General features: G+C 39.3%; 1 protein-coding gene across 3 annotated transcripts in view; it reads right to left on the reverse strand.

The window, feature by feature from the left end:
• Positions 1-16199, reverse strand: part of manba (mannosidase, beta A, lysosomal) — a 44520-nt gene that overhangs the window by 25441 nt on the left and 2880 nt on the right. For 2 of the 3 annotated variants that reach the window (XM_034013618.3, XM_034013620.3), the window contains exons 2-6: positions 15954-16048; positions 12340-12445; positions 5209-5379; positions 2593-2716; positions 1644-1819 (exon numbers count right to left, since the gene is read on the reverse strand). In XM_034013618.3, coding sequence (XP_033869509.2) covers positions 1644-1819; positions 2593-2716; positions 5209-5379; positions 12340-12445; positions 15954-16048 — 672 coding nt within the window. The remainder of the gene's footprint in view (positions 1-1643; positions 1820-2592; positions 2717-5208; positions 5380-12339; positions 12446-15953; positions 16049-16199) is intronic. The other variant, XM_034013619.3, reaches the window with a different exon arrangement.

Here is a 16199-nt window from a genome sequence, read left to right on the forward strand (position 1 = left end):
TTGTAATTTGGGCCCCCTATAGTATATAGAATGTTACTATACCACGGCATTGGCAGTCTGCATCAGAATTAAAAGCCAGAAATGTGAGTACATAGACATACATAGCGACATCAGGTACTGGGTGAAATTTGTTCAATGGGAAGAGCCTGACTCACATCTCATTTTTTCCTTCTTTCATTAGGACAATGAAAACTTTTTGTTTATATGTTTGTTCAGTATACAACATCTACTAACACTCTGTGCATTGCAATTTGAGAGTTCCCATCAGCCCTGATTCGACTCATTGGTAAAATACAAAGAATTATAGGCGCAGAAGACAATCCTTATATCACTGCAAACAACACAAGCAGTGCCAATTGAAATCAATCTGCTATCAAATTTGTTTTTGTTGGGCTCTCAAGTGGCGCATCCGGTAAAGACGCTCTGCATGGAGTGCAGGATGCGCCCTATAGCCTGGACGTCGCTGGTTCGAGTCCAGGCTATTCCACAGCCGACCATGGACGGAAGCTCCCAGGGTGCGGCGCACAACTGGCCCAGCGCTGCCCAAGGGGGAAGGGCTTAGGTCGGCCAGGGTGTCCTCGGCTCACCGCGCACCAGCGACCCCTGTGGTCTGGCTGGGCACCTGCGGGCTTGCCTGTAAGCTGCGTTGTCATCCAACGCTGTAGCTCTGGGTGGCTGCATGTTGAGCCTGCAGTGTGTAAAGAAGCGGACGGCTAACGGCACACGCTTCGGAGGACAGTGTGTGTTCGTCTTCGCCCCTCCCGAGTCAGCGTAGGGGTGGTAGTGAAGAGCTGAGCCTAAAAATAATTGGACATTCTAAACTGAGAGAAATGCTTTGAGACCCAGAATTCCTGATGACACAGGCTTGCCCTGACTGGATTAAATAAGCTAAAATGGCATTCGTTGCTTTATCGACTCTGCAAGGAAAGTAGGGAAAGGAGGGACGAAAACACACACTTTGGAATAAATGTAAATGATCTGGTATGCAAAATTCTTACACAAATAAATATATACAGATATATACAAATCTCTAAACAATACAGACAGTAAAATTGTCTTTAAGGCACAAGCACTATGCCACATATAAATATAATTGTAATTTCATTAAAAAAAAAAAGATATCTGTCAACATAGTAGGCTAAAGAAAGTCAGCATGCTTTACGTAAGCAATAGAAGACTGATTAGAGGGCATTACTGTCTGCTAGTTAACTGCGTCAGGAAGGCAAGAACCGCTGTACAGACAAGGTCAGTTACCAAGGTAATGCCAGATAAATCTGGGTTTTGATACAATTTGAAACTGGTTAACAGTGCCTTTATTATTATTGTTAAAATTTAAAATCTATTCGCTTTTACAGTGTTTTGCTCTCCTTCCATTTATAGTCTTAGGTAGTCACTTCCTTCTCATTTCGTCAGAGTGAAATTCTCATCAGGCCTTCAGCACATTCTTTCCTGTCATTAACTAACCAGCTACTTCCCCTAATGACTGGCATGCTTTGCAGCACTGCTGTAACACCTAACACACTGCTGAGGTAACGACCAAGGAAGTGAAACAGTAACAGAGGGCATCTATTCCGCAGTAATGTGCATTATACACAGGATGTGTGGTATATTCCAAAAGGTACACCTTTACTGTATCTTCTTACCTTGTTTACAGGAAGTATAAGTTTGCTGTTGCTCTGTCCAGGCTGAAGTGTGACCTCATAGATTTGTTGTGTTTGCAGTTTAGGGATGTGAATGGTCACGTGGCCTGCTAGTGGTTTAAGGCTGACTGTGTCAAAGAAGGCCTCTACTTGAAGGTTCCACTGTTTGGTATTGTGATCTGTAATTGAACCAGCACACAGTGTTTAATATAATTACAAGCAAACATGTATACCTTAACAAGTACCAATCTTAGAACTGCATGAAACATTCAAAAGTACTGTACCTTTATTCAAATTAAGGGTCAAGAATAGTGAAATAATGTTTCATCAACACTGGAATTTTCTTCCTTAAGGGGCAACTTAGTATGGGTAGGAAATATTAGAGTGATTTCCTTAATTTTCATGACAACAGGGCTCAGAATAATACCTGATGTAATTAAAAGTTTAGACATGATTCTAAGAGCTCAAATACAGGATTGAGGCAAAAGGGTTACTTTATCAGTTTGTGGTACCTAAAACAGAAAAGGAATGTAAACAAGAACAGATTATGGCACTTGTTGAGGGAGTGCTGATGTGGATACACAAAGGCAGGTAACAGACAGAGGGCAGTTTTCACTTTGTGAAGTGTGATCGGTTTAATTCCCACAGTTGATTTATGACCCAGGATGTGTGAATAAAAATATCAAAACAATCATGATTACATGACTATGTTAAAAAATATTTCACAGCACAAGATATAGCAATTGTTTAGTAACTGCTTCCCTGACATGGAGTCTAGGGGAAACTTGGATGCACGAAATCCCACTGTTTTGTAATCTCTTGCCAAACAAATTATTCCAGGAATGAACACTCATAAAAAGGGTGTTGCACAACACTGTTTACAAATAAAGCATGCAAATGTCTATTTATCATGAGCAGGGTTATGTGTGTTACTTGATATCCTGAAACATACCATAGCTAGGAGTAGCAGTGAGATACACCAGCTGAAAAACATCATAGGCCTCGATTCGGATGCCTCTCCAGATTCCTTGTGTAGGGAATGATGGACCCCAATCCCAACTAAATGAGCACTGCTCCTACAGAATAAAGTATGGGTTTATATAATAGTATATTTCCCTTGTCTTCAAAGCTTGTTAATACAGATTGAAAAGGTATATTTGTGCTAACACTCGTTTAGTGTATCATTGTTAACAGGTTGTTGTTTTTTTTTTTTTTTTTAAGGTTTTGTCCAACCCTTGTACTGTATGAGCACCTACATCTCTATGTGTAAAAACATGCTTACAGTAACAGGGCCCGGGGAAGTAAAAGGGGACAGCTACAATTAGGTTAAGTCATTTATTCACATACAATTTTAGTTTAGAGATTAATTAACTTAATCATAGAAAATATTAAATAGGTAAACATACAGCAGTGAAGAAACATGCAGTATGTGTGTTTATAAATGGTAATATATTATTTGGTATTCCTAGCCTTAAGTAAAGCAATATTTTTATAGCTGTTTAAAATAGAAATAAATTAACTACACAACCCTTTAAAGAACCTTTTTTATGCATCCTACACACACACACACACACACAGAATTTTGTAAACACTGACTGACACACACACACACAGAATTCTGTAAACACTGACTGAATGCCTGTTACATTTTCAAGATCACTACAGCTAAAAACAGATATGCAGTTCTCAATGTCAACATTTCTTGTACAGAGTCACGAGTGTTCTGTTTTTATTATATCTACATTATCAAGGGACACTCAAACCTTAAATAGAAGTCTGCCTGACACAATTAAGGTTTACAATTGCACACAGATAAACCATTTTTTCAGCTTTTCTGTTCTGGTTATTTCCTGCAAACAAAACATAAGCATATCAATTGGTGAAGGTTAGAACTTTAGAATGAACCCAATCAAATTAACAACAGATGAGCCATAGTAACTCCTAGCATAATCATACAGAAAAAGGAGTAAAAAATGACATCATTTTTGCCCACAAAAGAGTACAAACTCTACATTAAGGCCTTTATTATTCCAAAACAAAATTTGATTTCTCTGTTTGTTTGTTTTTTGTTTTTTTTATCTCGAGTCGGTGATGTCTTACTTACTATTCTGGTTAAACTGGTTTGAAAAAAATTACATATATATGTTATGGACCGATGCCCAGTTCACGAAGTGCCAGCTGCGGTTGGTAGATGCTGAATTAGCATCGGATTTTATGTCATTTCGTCAACTGCCCACAGCCACCCGGGCTGATGGCGAAGAAAGATTTTGAACAGATACAGTATACTACTAATAGAGAGTGAATTACCTCTGGCAAAAGCGCACCGCTTAAATACTTTCTGGCAACGCACAGAACTCAACAAAATATCAATCCACAGGTTATATCATGGATTAGATACAGGATGGGGGGGGGGGGGGGGTCAGAATAAAATGCAGCAATGTTGTATTGTATTCTCATTGCAGTAATGCACACAGATCTCAGTCAGAGTTGCTTTGTTTGAATCAGAGATCATAAAACAGGCAAATATACGGAAGCTCAGTTATGTAAAAAGGAGTTCATATCTACCACGTCATGCTTTTAAACTTTAATTTCCACGAAGCCGCGTCCTGGTCAAACTTCACTGGCGACATCTTTCATTCCTTGGTGCAGCACTTCCTCTCTATTCCAGTTGTATTCCCAAAATACGACTAACATTGCTATGATAAATGAGTTGTTTGGCACTGCGTTCTTCCTGGGTTTCAGGAAACTATATTTAACTGGGTGGCTTTTACACGTTTAAACTGTGATTATTAGTCTCTTGCTGATATTGAATGATCTCTCATTCAACGGAACTCTGTAGTGCATTACTGCAATAAGAATACAATAAAATACTGTTGCACTGTATTCTGGACTTGTTCTTTCCCCCAATTACTCTCACCTTTATATCTAACCCACAATGAAAATAACCTTGTGCATTGATGTGTTGAGTACCATTGCTCTAAACTAGCGCTGACACAAAGTATTTAAGTTATTTAAATAAACATGGCAATGGGTGGCTCGATGGTGGTGCACTTTTGCGCTTACAGGCAACAGAGGTAATTCACTCTCTATTAGTAGTATACTGTATCTGTTAAAAATCTTTATTCATCATCAGCCCGGGTGGCTGTGGGCAGTTGACGAATTGCCCCCGCAGATGCCGAAATTACATAAAATTCAATGCTAATTCAGCATCTGCCCACCACAGCTGGGCACTTCGCGAACTGCCTGGGCATTTCAGAAACAGCCCCATTTCAGCATCGGTCCATAACATATTATCTATATATATATATATATATATATATATATATATATATATATATATATATATACATATATATATATATATATATAGATATATATAGATGGGTGTTTGCGCAACAGGTTTTAATTCACAAAATGAAACATCTACAAAAGAAAATTCTCTAAAGCTACTGTTTTGTTCATTATTCCACACCCTGCATTCAGGAGTCTGGTCTGTTTAAGTTTTTGAAACTATGCCTCAAGATAAGCCACCGTTCTCTACTGCAGAGATCCTGAGCACTGCTCTTACCTTTCTGATGAAGTTAACATGGCACTCTCCTTTCTGCACAGGAGGGGGGCATTCCGGAGGCACCATATAGGAGACGTGAGCTGCTCTTTGCTCAGCTGCATATGTTATTGCTGACGTAAAGTCAACCTGTATAACATTGCTGTCCTTTACCAACCGGGTGACATCAAAACTCTAGAATGTAAAGACAACATAGATCAAAACAGTATACTGGAAATATAATTCGTAAAAGGGAAAAGGAAGATGTAGGGTGGAAAAACTGGCCTCCTGACAGACGGAGGCACTAGACTGACCAATAGACATGTGCAGTAGGTATAGAGCCTGGTTGCAGCAACCATCTTGGGGAGGTCAGCTAGACAGGTTACCGAGTTCTGTACTAGTTAAGACCGACATTTCAGCTGCAGTTTTATCCAATAGCGAGTGGCTGCAGCGGATTAATGGGCTGGGTCTTGGTACATATAAATGAACTGTGTAGATAAGTAGTCAGGGGAGTTTGGTGCGGGAGCTGGGCTGCAAAAAGGGAAACAAACCATGGGCGTCTTACTGTAGCTATGGCTGGGCAGGAGCCCTGCACGTGAAGTGGGGTTTTTGTGTAAATGTGTATTTTAAATAGTGTGTGTTTATTATAATTGTTGTAATTAATGAAGTACTTGACACTCCTGGGAGAGCCTGCTTGCTGTGTGTGATTGCCAACTGTGGATAATCAGCAGGTAGGTGTGTTCCAGTGGGGCGTCAGGTATAAAAAGGTTCAGTTTATTCACCTCAGGGCTGCTGCAAAGCCAAAGCTGACGGGCTGAAGAAACCGAAACCGCCGAAGGAGTGCCTCCCTGTATGACATTGTCTTTTTGCTAACTGTGCTGCTAAATAACATGCAGACTACGAATATTAAACCATTTTAGTATTGAAAATAAAACATAACTATTTATATTAATGAACGAATTTCAATTTCTACAACCTCTTCTTGATGAAAGTCAGTTACACAGTAAGCCAACAATTTTAAAGTCTTATTTGTCGTTTTATTTAAAACATTGTATCCAACTTTTTTCTCTCATTATCCTTATTGGCTGTTTTGAAATTTAAGGGAAAACTAGCAGTTTGAATCCTAATGGTTTGTCAGGTTACATTTTGAAATTATTTTTTATGGATATGGTATCAAAAGGCAATAACAAAAACTACCTATGCTTACAGAAACTAAAATAATGTTAAAACGCACTCATGACAAGTACTTGCATTGTTGCACATAACCTCATTGATAACTACAGAGTGTAACAACAACAAATGGTACATAATACAACATAGGTATTTTAACAGCTTAATCTGCAGAAGTTAATTGTTGTTAATCTTGACCTTTTTTCCACTCTGCTCAGCGGGTGACTCGTTGGGTAAAACCCGGGACAGACAGGCGCGCGAGGCATTTTGCCGCCTGTATCGCTGCCACTGCTTTTATAGTGTTGGACAGATCAGCGCGGGACTAAACCACTAGTCCCGCTGTGCCGCTGAGCGGTACAACTCAAATCGAATCCAGAGTGATTTTTTCTGGCTGTCGCATCGGTTGATTAACCAATCACAGTCAAGTGCTGACAACACGTTCTTGCTATCGCCCTAATCCTTCCTGCCTTTTTTTATTATTATTTCTGTAGTTCACTATTATTTTTACTAAATAACTGGCTGTAAAAGGAAATATTTTCTAACACTTTAGTAGTAGGCTACTTGCTGTCAGCAACGTATGTTTCTTTGCTGAAGTCAGATTGCTCGTTTCATACACCTGCATATAGATGACAGAAAAACAAACCTGTGTTTTTATTTTGTAGATGATATGGGGGGCATTACAACTATGGCCAAAAGTTTTGCATCACGTCCTACATAATTAATAATGTTACGTTGACATATTGCAATTACATATCGCTTTGTAGTTTTCCAAAAATTGAAAAATGTGACATTTCGAAATCTATTTAATGCTATACTACTATTGTAGTTTCCGGTATACTTAATATACCATTTTGTAGCTTCTTAGATTGCATGATGTTAAATAAAATACCGAAATCATGTTAATGTAGGTTTTTTTTGTTTGTTTGTTTGTTTTGTTTTTTGTTTTTGTTTTTTAACTATGTCTGCATCCTAATATTCTACTAGGTGATGCAAAACTTTTGGCCATATATGTAAATTTATATTCGAGTACATAGCCTACGGTGTGGTACTGACAACTACTGTACCGCGTAGTGCATACCGCTCCTGTATGTCCAGATGCAGACTAGCGGTATGGCACCGTGAAAATGCCCAGCGGTGCCACGCAGCGCCTGTCAGTTCGGGCTTTTGGCGGGTAAAAGTTTCAGTCTTTGGCTCTTTTAGTGTTCTGTCTTCATTTATTTTTTCTTTAGTATAGTATGCACTTCCGATGATAATACAAAATAACGGTTTGAAATACAGCAACTGAATGACGCTGACGTAGTTGATTTTCATTCTGAAAAGCTTGCAGCTTGTTCAGAATACCGCCGCTGTATTCGACTAAAACCAGGAATAGTGAACATATTTTCCTGTTTTGGTCTCCTGTGCATTATAGAATTGATTTTATGATTTTGCTGTTAACTTACAAGACCCTGAATGGATTAGCACCTAGTTATTAGTAGGAGTTACTAACCCTGTATCTTCCAAACCGCTCTCTGAGATCACAGGATGCCGGGCTTTTATTTCTTGGGTAAACAAAAGCAACACGGGAGGTAGGGATTTTTCTTGAGCTCCTAATTATGGAATGCTCTGCCTTTGTTTGTCAGGGATGCTGTGACCGTTACAGTTTTCAACTAAGTCAAGACTAAAAACGCACTTTTATAAAATGGCTTTCTTATCTTAGTGGGTTTTAATCTAACTTTAAAATGGCTGCTTTTGTATTATGTGTATACTGTTATTTAAATAGTCTGACTGTTGTAGTTGTATGTGTGACATGCTATACAAATGTATTGTGGTTTGTTCTTTTTTTCTGCTATGTACTGTACAGTGCTTTGCGATACTTTTGTATAAAAAAGCGCTATATAAATGCAATAAATATATAAATATAAATAAATATATTGGTTAATTTGCCTTGCTATGGTGCGTACAGCACTGCTGTTGGATGACAATGAAGTGACGGTTGAGTGGAATCCGAGCCTGATCCACTTTATACAGACGAACTTCATGATCCGGCTCCAGTGAAACCAAACTCCATTACTTTTTTTTTTTTTTACAATCCTGTTAATACAATTGTGCCACTACGGTCTGAAGTGTTTAGACCGATACTTTTTTAAGTCAGTTTGCGTAAGAATGATGCAGCGCACATTTAGAATTTTAAATATGTTTAACATTTCCCGAAGAAATCATTGTAAATTGGGTGGGGACGGCGGGGGGGAAGCAGCCGTGGAAATCCCTCCACCAAATCACGCCCTGTTCATAAAGATTGGTTTATATGGCGCATCTCTGGACTTGAAGTAGAATACATTTTTTTTTTTTTGGCTGGGCGCGGCAGCACTGTACCCTACAATACCCCCTTATATGCCCTCGCTTCCCCCGCGCCTTACACAGTCCACACCCACGTCCCAATTCCCCAACACACACATTGCAACCCCCTGCATGCACGCACACACATTGCAACCCCTAATACACTATCCTAATTCTCCCCCCACCCCGCAGGAACGCTACATTCTTGGATAAAGGCTTCCGCTAAATAAACTGTATGTATGTATACACATGTTTATTTAGCAGACACCTTTATCCAAGGTGACTTACAGAGACTAGGGTGTGTGAACTGTGCATCAGTTGCAGAGTCACACATCTCACCCGAAATACGGAACACAAGGTAAGTGACTTGCTCATGATCACACCGTGAGTCAGTTAGCGAGCCGGGATTTGAACCGGGGACCTCCTGGTTATGAGCCCTTTTCTTTAACCACTGGACCACACAGCCTGATATATTGTGGCGAACCTCGGTTCCCACAAGCAGTGGCTTCTTATAGTTAAACCACAGATATGCATGTGTGTACGTTTACGTATTTACGCGTAACTCAGTTATTATTTGTAATATTATATTGAAAAACCGGAACCTAATTTGAATACATTTTAAATTATACACCAATAGTGCTGGTTGTTTTGAAGCGTGTTAATAACGTTTGTTAATATACTTTCATGGGAGGCAGGATCGGCCGGGTTGTGATAGTGTCTCCCTGTATTATAATGCCTCCGGCGGCACTATCATACGGGAGGCAGGATCAGACGGGTTCACCAATCCGATAGCGTCTCCCTGTATTATAATGCCTCCGGCAGCACTATTATACGGGAGGCAGGATCGGATGGGTTCACCTGTGTGATAGCGTCTCCCTGTATTATAATGCCTCCGGCGGCACTATCATACGGGAGGCAGGATCGGACGGGTTCACCTATCAGATAGCGTCTCCCTGTATTATAATGCCTCCGGCGGCACTATCATACGGGAGGCAGGATCAGACGGGTTCACCAATCCGATAGCGTCTCCCTGTATTATAATGCCTCCGGCAGCACTATTATACGGGAGGCAGGATCGGATGGGTTCACCTGTGTGATAGCGTCTCCCTGTATTATAATGCCTCCGGCGGCACTATCATACGGGAGGCAGGATCGGACGGGTTCACCAATCCGATAGCGTGTCCCTGTATTATAATGCCTCCGGCGGCACTATCATACGGGAGGCAGGATCGGACGGGTTCACCTATCAGATAGCGTCTCCCTGTATTATAATGCCTCCGGCAGCACTATTATACGGGAGGCAGGATCGGATGGGTTCACCTGTGTGATAGCGTCTCCCTGTATTATAATGCCTCCGGCGGCACTATTATACGGAGGCAGGATCGGCCGGGTTCACCAATCCGATAGCGTCTCCCTGTATTATAATGCCTCCGGCGGCACTATCATACGGGAGGCAGGATCAGACGGGTTCACCAATCCGATAGCGTCTCCCTGTATTATAATGCCTCCGGCGGCACTATCATACGGGAGGCAGGATCGGACGGGTTCACCAATCCGATAGCGTCTCCCTGTATTATAATGCCTCCGGTGGCACTATCATACGGGAGGCAGGATCGGATGGGTTCACCTATCAGATAGCGTCTCCCTGTATTATAATGCCTCCGGTGGCACTATCATACGGGAGGCAGGATCGGATGGGTTCACCTATCAGATAGCGTCTCCCTGTATTATAATGCCTCCGGTGGCACTATCATACGGGAGGCAGGATCGGATGGGTTCACCTATCAGATAGCGTCTCCCTGTATTATAATGCCTCCGGCGGCACTATCATACGGGAGGCAGGATTGGACGGGTTCACCTAACCGATAGCGTCTCCCTGTATTATAATGCCTCCGGCGGCACTATCATACGGGAGGCAGGATCGGACGGGTTCTCCTAACCGATAGCGTCTCCCTGTATTATAATGCCTCCGGCGGCACTATCATACGGGAGGCAGGATCGTTTTTTTTTTTTTACTTCTGTATAAATCGTGGGAGGAAAATAGTGCTGGTAAGACATTTTGATGATCCAATACTGTAATAAAAACTTGGGCTTGGCATTAGTTTGCTATAAATGATTACACCGTGTAACATATATATATATATATATATATATATATATATATATATATATATATATATATATATATATTTGGTTCCTGGGTAGTAAGTGTTATTTCCTAATTGCTTATGCCTCAAAAGTATAGAAAATGGCTATTATTCCCCACAAACTTTGCTTTTGTGACCAGGACAGTGATATTTAGAAATTTACCTATTTTCCAGAACATTCCAGATAGATTCAGTGCTGAGTAAACTTGGAGTAACTTCTAGAACTTTCTAGAACTTTCCAGTAATAGAAATAGTAGTATAAATACAGGGGCCTTAAGCCCACCAGTTCAGTTTAGTTCCAGCTGCCTAAGTGGATACATATCTGCATTTTTCTGAGATGGCATCAAGGTCATAGGAGACTTCAAAATGGTGGCATTCCTGATGGGTCTCCAAGGCGGTTTTACCAAGTTGCCCTGCTATCTTTGCCTTTGGGACAGCAGGGACACCAAGGCGCACTACCACAGGCGGGACTGGCCACAGCGGACCGAGTTCTCTGTGGGGAGGAACAACGTCAAGTGGGAGCCACTGGTGGACCCCCGGAAGGTGCTGATGCCACCACTGCACATCAAATTGGGCCTTATGAAACAATTTGTCAGAGCTCTAGATAAGGAGTCGGCAGCCTTCAAGTACCTTCAAGACTTCTTCCCTAAGCTGTCTGAGGCAAAGGTCAAAGCCGGTGTCTTCGTCGGACCACAGATAAAGAAGATCCTGGAGTGCAATGAATTCCCCAAGAAGCTCACTAGTAAGGAGAAAGCGGCTTGGAACAGCTTTGTCGCAGTGGTTCGGGGCTTCCTGGGCAATCACAAGGCCGAAAACTATGTGGAGCTGGTTGAGACTCTGGTGAAGAACTACGGCACAATGGGCTGTAGGATGTCCCTCAAAGTCCATATCCTTGATGCTCATCTTGATAAATTCAAGGAGAACATGGGAGCGTACTCGGAGGAGCAAGGTGAGCACTTCCACCAGGATATACTGGACTTTTGAACGCCGCTACCAAGGACAGTATAACGAGAACATGATGGGAGACTACATTTGGGGGCTGATTCGTGAAAGTGATTTACAGTATAATCGTAAATCTTGAAAAACTACTCACTTCTAAATCTTTTGTAGTCATTTTTGTATTACTTTAGTATAAATACATGTTAATTTGGATTCATATGTTGTTTTTTCTGACGAAAAGACACAAATTCGCCCGTTTTCTCATTGGAAATAGGTAAATTTCAAAATATCACTGTCCTGGTCACAAAAGCAAAGTTTGTGGGGAATAATAGCCATTTTCTATACTTTTGAGGCATAAGCAATTAGGAAATAACACTTACTACCCAGGAACAAAAATTGTGTTACACAGTGTTATCAGTGTAAGAAATATATAATGTTCATGGTTATACTGAATATAAAAATATAATAATGTTATAAAATGTTGGAAAATGTTGTGTGTTTATCTCAAAACAAGCCAAATGTGGAAAATGTTGCATTTTCAACAGGTGACAAATATCAAGAGATACAGTACTATACTCACATATCTCTGGAACATGTTGTCTGTCCTCCCCACGAAGACTTGATTGATAGAAATTGCAGACACTGTATCTATGCCATCACATACAAGATTTACTCTTTTGTTGCTGCTGTTGATATTTTTAAAAAAAGTACTTATTATTTAGGATTCATCCTTTATATTATCTGCAGCAAAACCATAACATTAAGTATTCAAGTAAACATTGTTTGAAATGTATTCAGGAGGCAAAAATGTTCACGATACATTAGTATACAAAAAAGATATAACAATCTAAAAACCTATACCCTTCTGAAGAAACCATCCCTGTTGTCTAGTTTAATATGTAATGCAGATACTGACATAAATAAAGCATGTTCTAAGATAATAGTGTTTTTATTTTTCTTTGTATTTGTAGCTAATAAAATAATAATATTATATTTGTCTTACACTTCTATTCACTAAATGGGTCTAAAATGTGCAGGTATGATATCACAAATATATGATACTTTCATTTTAAGGAAGTGCAAGGCAATCTGAAAGAAAGGCCTACAAACAGAGCTTTTTTTCAAAAATAAAAATGTGAGAACTATGTAGTTAATGGATGTGCGAGGCATAGGGAATTTATAGAATCCATTCAAAGCAATTTGGTGAGGCACTGCCAAGATGTTTCCTTAATGTGAGAGAACAGCATTCTGTGTCCTACTGTAGTACACATCAGATCATTCAATACTGATGAAGGCTGGGCTGCCTATTGTTCAGCTCTTATTGTAAGATAGACGGTTCTTTTCTCAGTTCAGCTACTGTCTCAGTTTATTAGCAAGTCTCTTTACCTGCCTGAGTCACTGTATCACACAGCACAGGACAGTACATATCACAGGTTCATACTGCAGCTCAGTCTGGCTTTCCTGGAAAGACGCATTTCTAAATAAATGCATGTACTCAGCGCTGCAGAGAAGGATTTGGGTAATTTAGTAATTTACTCTCCAATTAGACACTATGGGGTAGATGATTAAAGTGTTGCGCCTGTCACAATAGTCGCAAACCAATTGCAAACGAGTATAATATATATAACAGTATTAAAATAGGTCAAATGAAGACGGAACAGAATGCATTGTACAGATGATGTTTACATTGAACAAAAACAATGTTATTTTGATTCTTGCACCCTTGCATGCACAGACGTTATCTTTCGGGCACTCTCTGCTGCAGCAAACCACAACTCAACTCCCACTATTTATTTGAACAATGTTGTGCAACACTCATAATGTATGCAATTCAATTAGTATATTGCGGCTCTTTTCAATAACATTTTCTCTTAGTACATACGAAAAATGTATACTTTGTGAATTGTCACAATGAAAATGCAAATTGTGGTATGTTTGCACTGCGACTGGCCCATCTTAGTACATCTTCCCCTATGTGAGTACAATGTATTTTGGGTGAGTAAAATGCAACATTACCTTGAAGTCATGAGTACTTTCAACAAATACTGTACATACTTTAATGCTAACTTATTCGGTATGCATTAACTACAGCCTTACATTTTAACTGTAATGTCACTTTGAACTACTGGACAAAAACTTGGTCTTACCATAAAAAATTTAATTTCCTTATTTTCCACCTAAAAAAAATCCAACATTGTCTTTTTCCAAGCCATTTAGTCCTGCCTTAATAATATGAATAATGTTATAGTCCGATAAGTTGCTACTCTCGATGTAATTACCTACTTTGTCTCCTTCCACTCATACTAGGCCTTTACAGGTTTTATAGTTGCTTTCTGTAAATCTCATGCTCTCCCTTTCCAAGTTGACAAAAAACATATATATATTTTTATTTTTTTTATTTTTTTTAACTGTACCGATACTCCACTAATGCATATAAAGAACTTTATATTACTTATTGATAGTCTTGCTATAACAATATAAAGCATCACGACTCTCTCCAAACACAGAATATTGTATTTATTATTATATTTATTTACCTTCCAAAAATGTGGTTGACAGATAGGTAAATTGGTAAACAGGAACTATTCAGCATAATGGAATTGCACTGTACCAACTTTCTTTAAATCTTATTGTTAAGCACCACCCATTTTCTGTGGTACAGTATAATGAGCAAACTTTACTGCAGCAACCACTAATGTTACTGTACATATACTGATTAAACATGGTAGCCTCACAGCTGGGGACCTAAATCAGTTAATCACTTTATTATGAATTGAGAATTCTAAACTCTACTAGAGAATTGCCTGTGCTGGTATATTTATGTTTTTGTGGTCCTACAGTTGGTAAAATGAAGTGGTAGATGTCCATCTTATGATGTATTGTTTTTTCTTTTGCGAGTATTCAGAAGTTCACTTGGTTAGCTGTTTTGAAAAGCTTCACTCCTTCAGTATATAGCTGTAAATCTAAGTTCAACAGACTAAACACTTACACCTTCTTTGTAAACTGTGGTTTACTGTTTAAGCAATCAGATACGTTATCAAGAAAAAACATGATTTTGTTTTTTAAACTTGATTAACTTATTAATATCCCAACAGTAATCATATTTACTGGCACTGGAAGAATGTAAAACCGACATGGGGAAAATATACACATTTAGTATCCAACTATATACTGTGAAATACACAATGCTTCTCATTCTTTAACGGATGTGCTAAATTTAAAAAAGAATCGGCTGAGTACAAAGGACTGGTCACACAGGTTATACAAATTGTAGTCCCTACATGACTCTGATTGAGGTGCATGAGAGCAGAGTGTCCTTAAAGAACATGGCTCTCTGCTGGTGCAGTCTATTGAAACAGAAAGGCATTCAAAAGTGCACAGTCACCCTGACGGGGAAGCTCATGCACAAAGGAGCTTCCCATTGATTGGCGAAGCAGCGGCACAAACACACAAGGAAAACTTTCTAAATGACACCAACAAGAGCAGTAAAGAGTAGTAAGGATTAAATTATATCAATACATCTATTTTATAAGAAATGTGAAGCTTTTAACAAATTACTTTTAAGATAACACAGGGTTCCTTTAGCATCTACTGTACTAATTTACAAATAATAACACAAGCCATCAAAAATGGAAGCAGAAGGTGGTTTATTTGGGGACTTGGTCAATGAGGGAACTGGTAAAATTGTCACTTGGAACATTGGTAACAGCTGTAGGGCAATGCAGTATAAGCGGATCATTTTTTTTTAGCATTGTTTAATCACACATTAAACCACGCGCATCCCAAACCATTATTTTTATGGACTACTGAGTTAGTAGACACCGGTAATATAATAATGGACTGAGCTTGGAACAGCACAAACACCTGGGTTATATCACTGATCTTGGCAAAAAAGATAAAACAGTATCTACACAAAAAACACTGAGCATGTGTGACTCAAACTTGTTACTTACAGACCTTAAACTTCAGCTTTAATAACAGAGATTATACTTTCCATAAGAATGACAGTAGGTGTGCTTTCCCACAGTACACATCTGAAATTACTTTAAACAGCATGACAGTGCAAAATAATAAGTTCCTGGTGCCAGCTCTGTGTGTCAGAAACATATTTTAAACCACAACTTGAAGAGATATGTTCACAGTCTGAGTTTAGAATAAACCACACTATGACTGAGATGGTATACATTGCCTTACCTGACATCAGGCGGGAGAGAAAATGCCTTTGTATAAGTCCAGTTGTCCAGAGAGATCCATCTGTGAGCCAGATCATTAAATCTATAATAGGGATCCTACAAGATTACCAGAAAGAAAAAAAAAAACTAGTTGGCTTATATAACGACTATGTATTTGTTTGTTTTTCATTTATAGAGGGAAATCATTAAATGTGTTGCTCATAATAGCCATAGCCTAATTCACAATGAGGCATTGCAACATACAGTA

Source organism: Acipenser ruthenus, chromosome 2 (genome assembly GCF_902713425.1).
Source record: "Acipenser ruthenus chromosome 2, fAciRut3.2 maternal haplotype, whole genome shotgun sequence".
Taxonomy (NCBI): Eukaryota; Metazoa; Chordata; class Actinopteri; order Acipenseriformes; family Acipenseridae; genus Acipenser; species Acipenser ruthenus.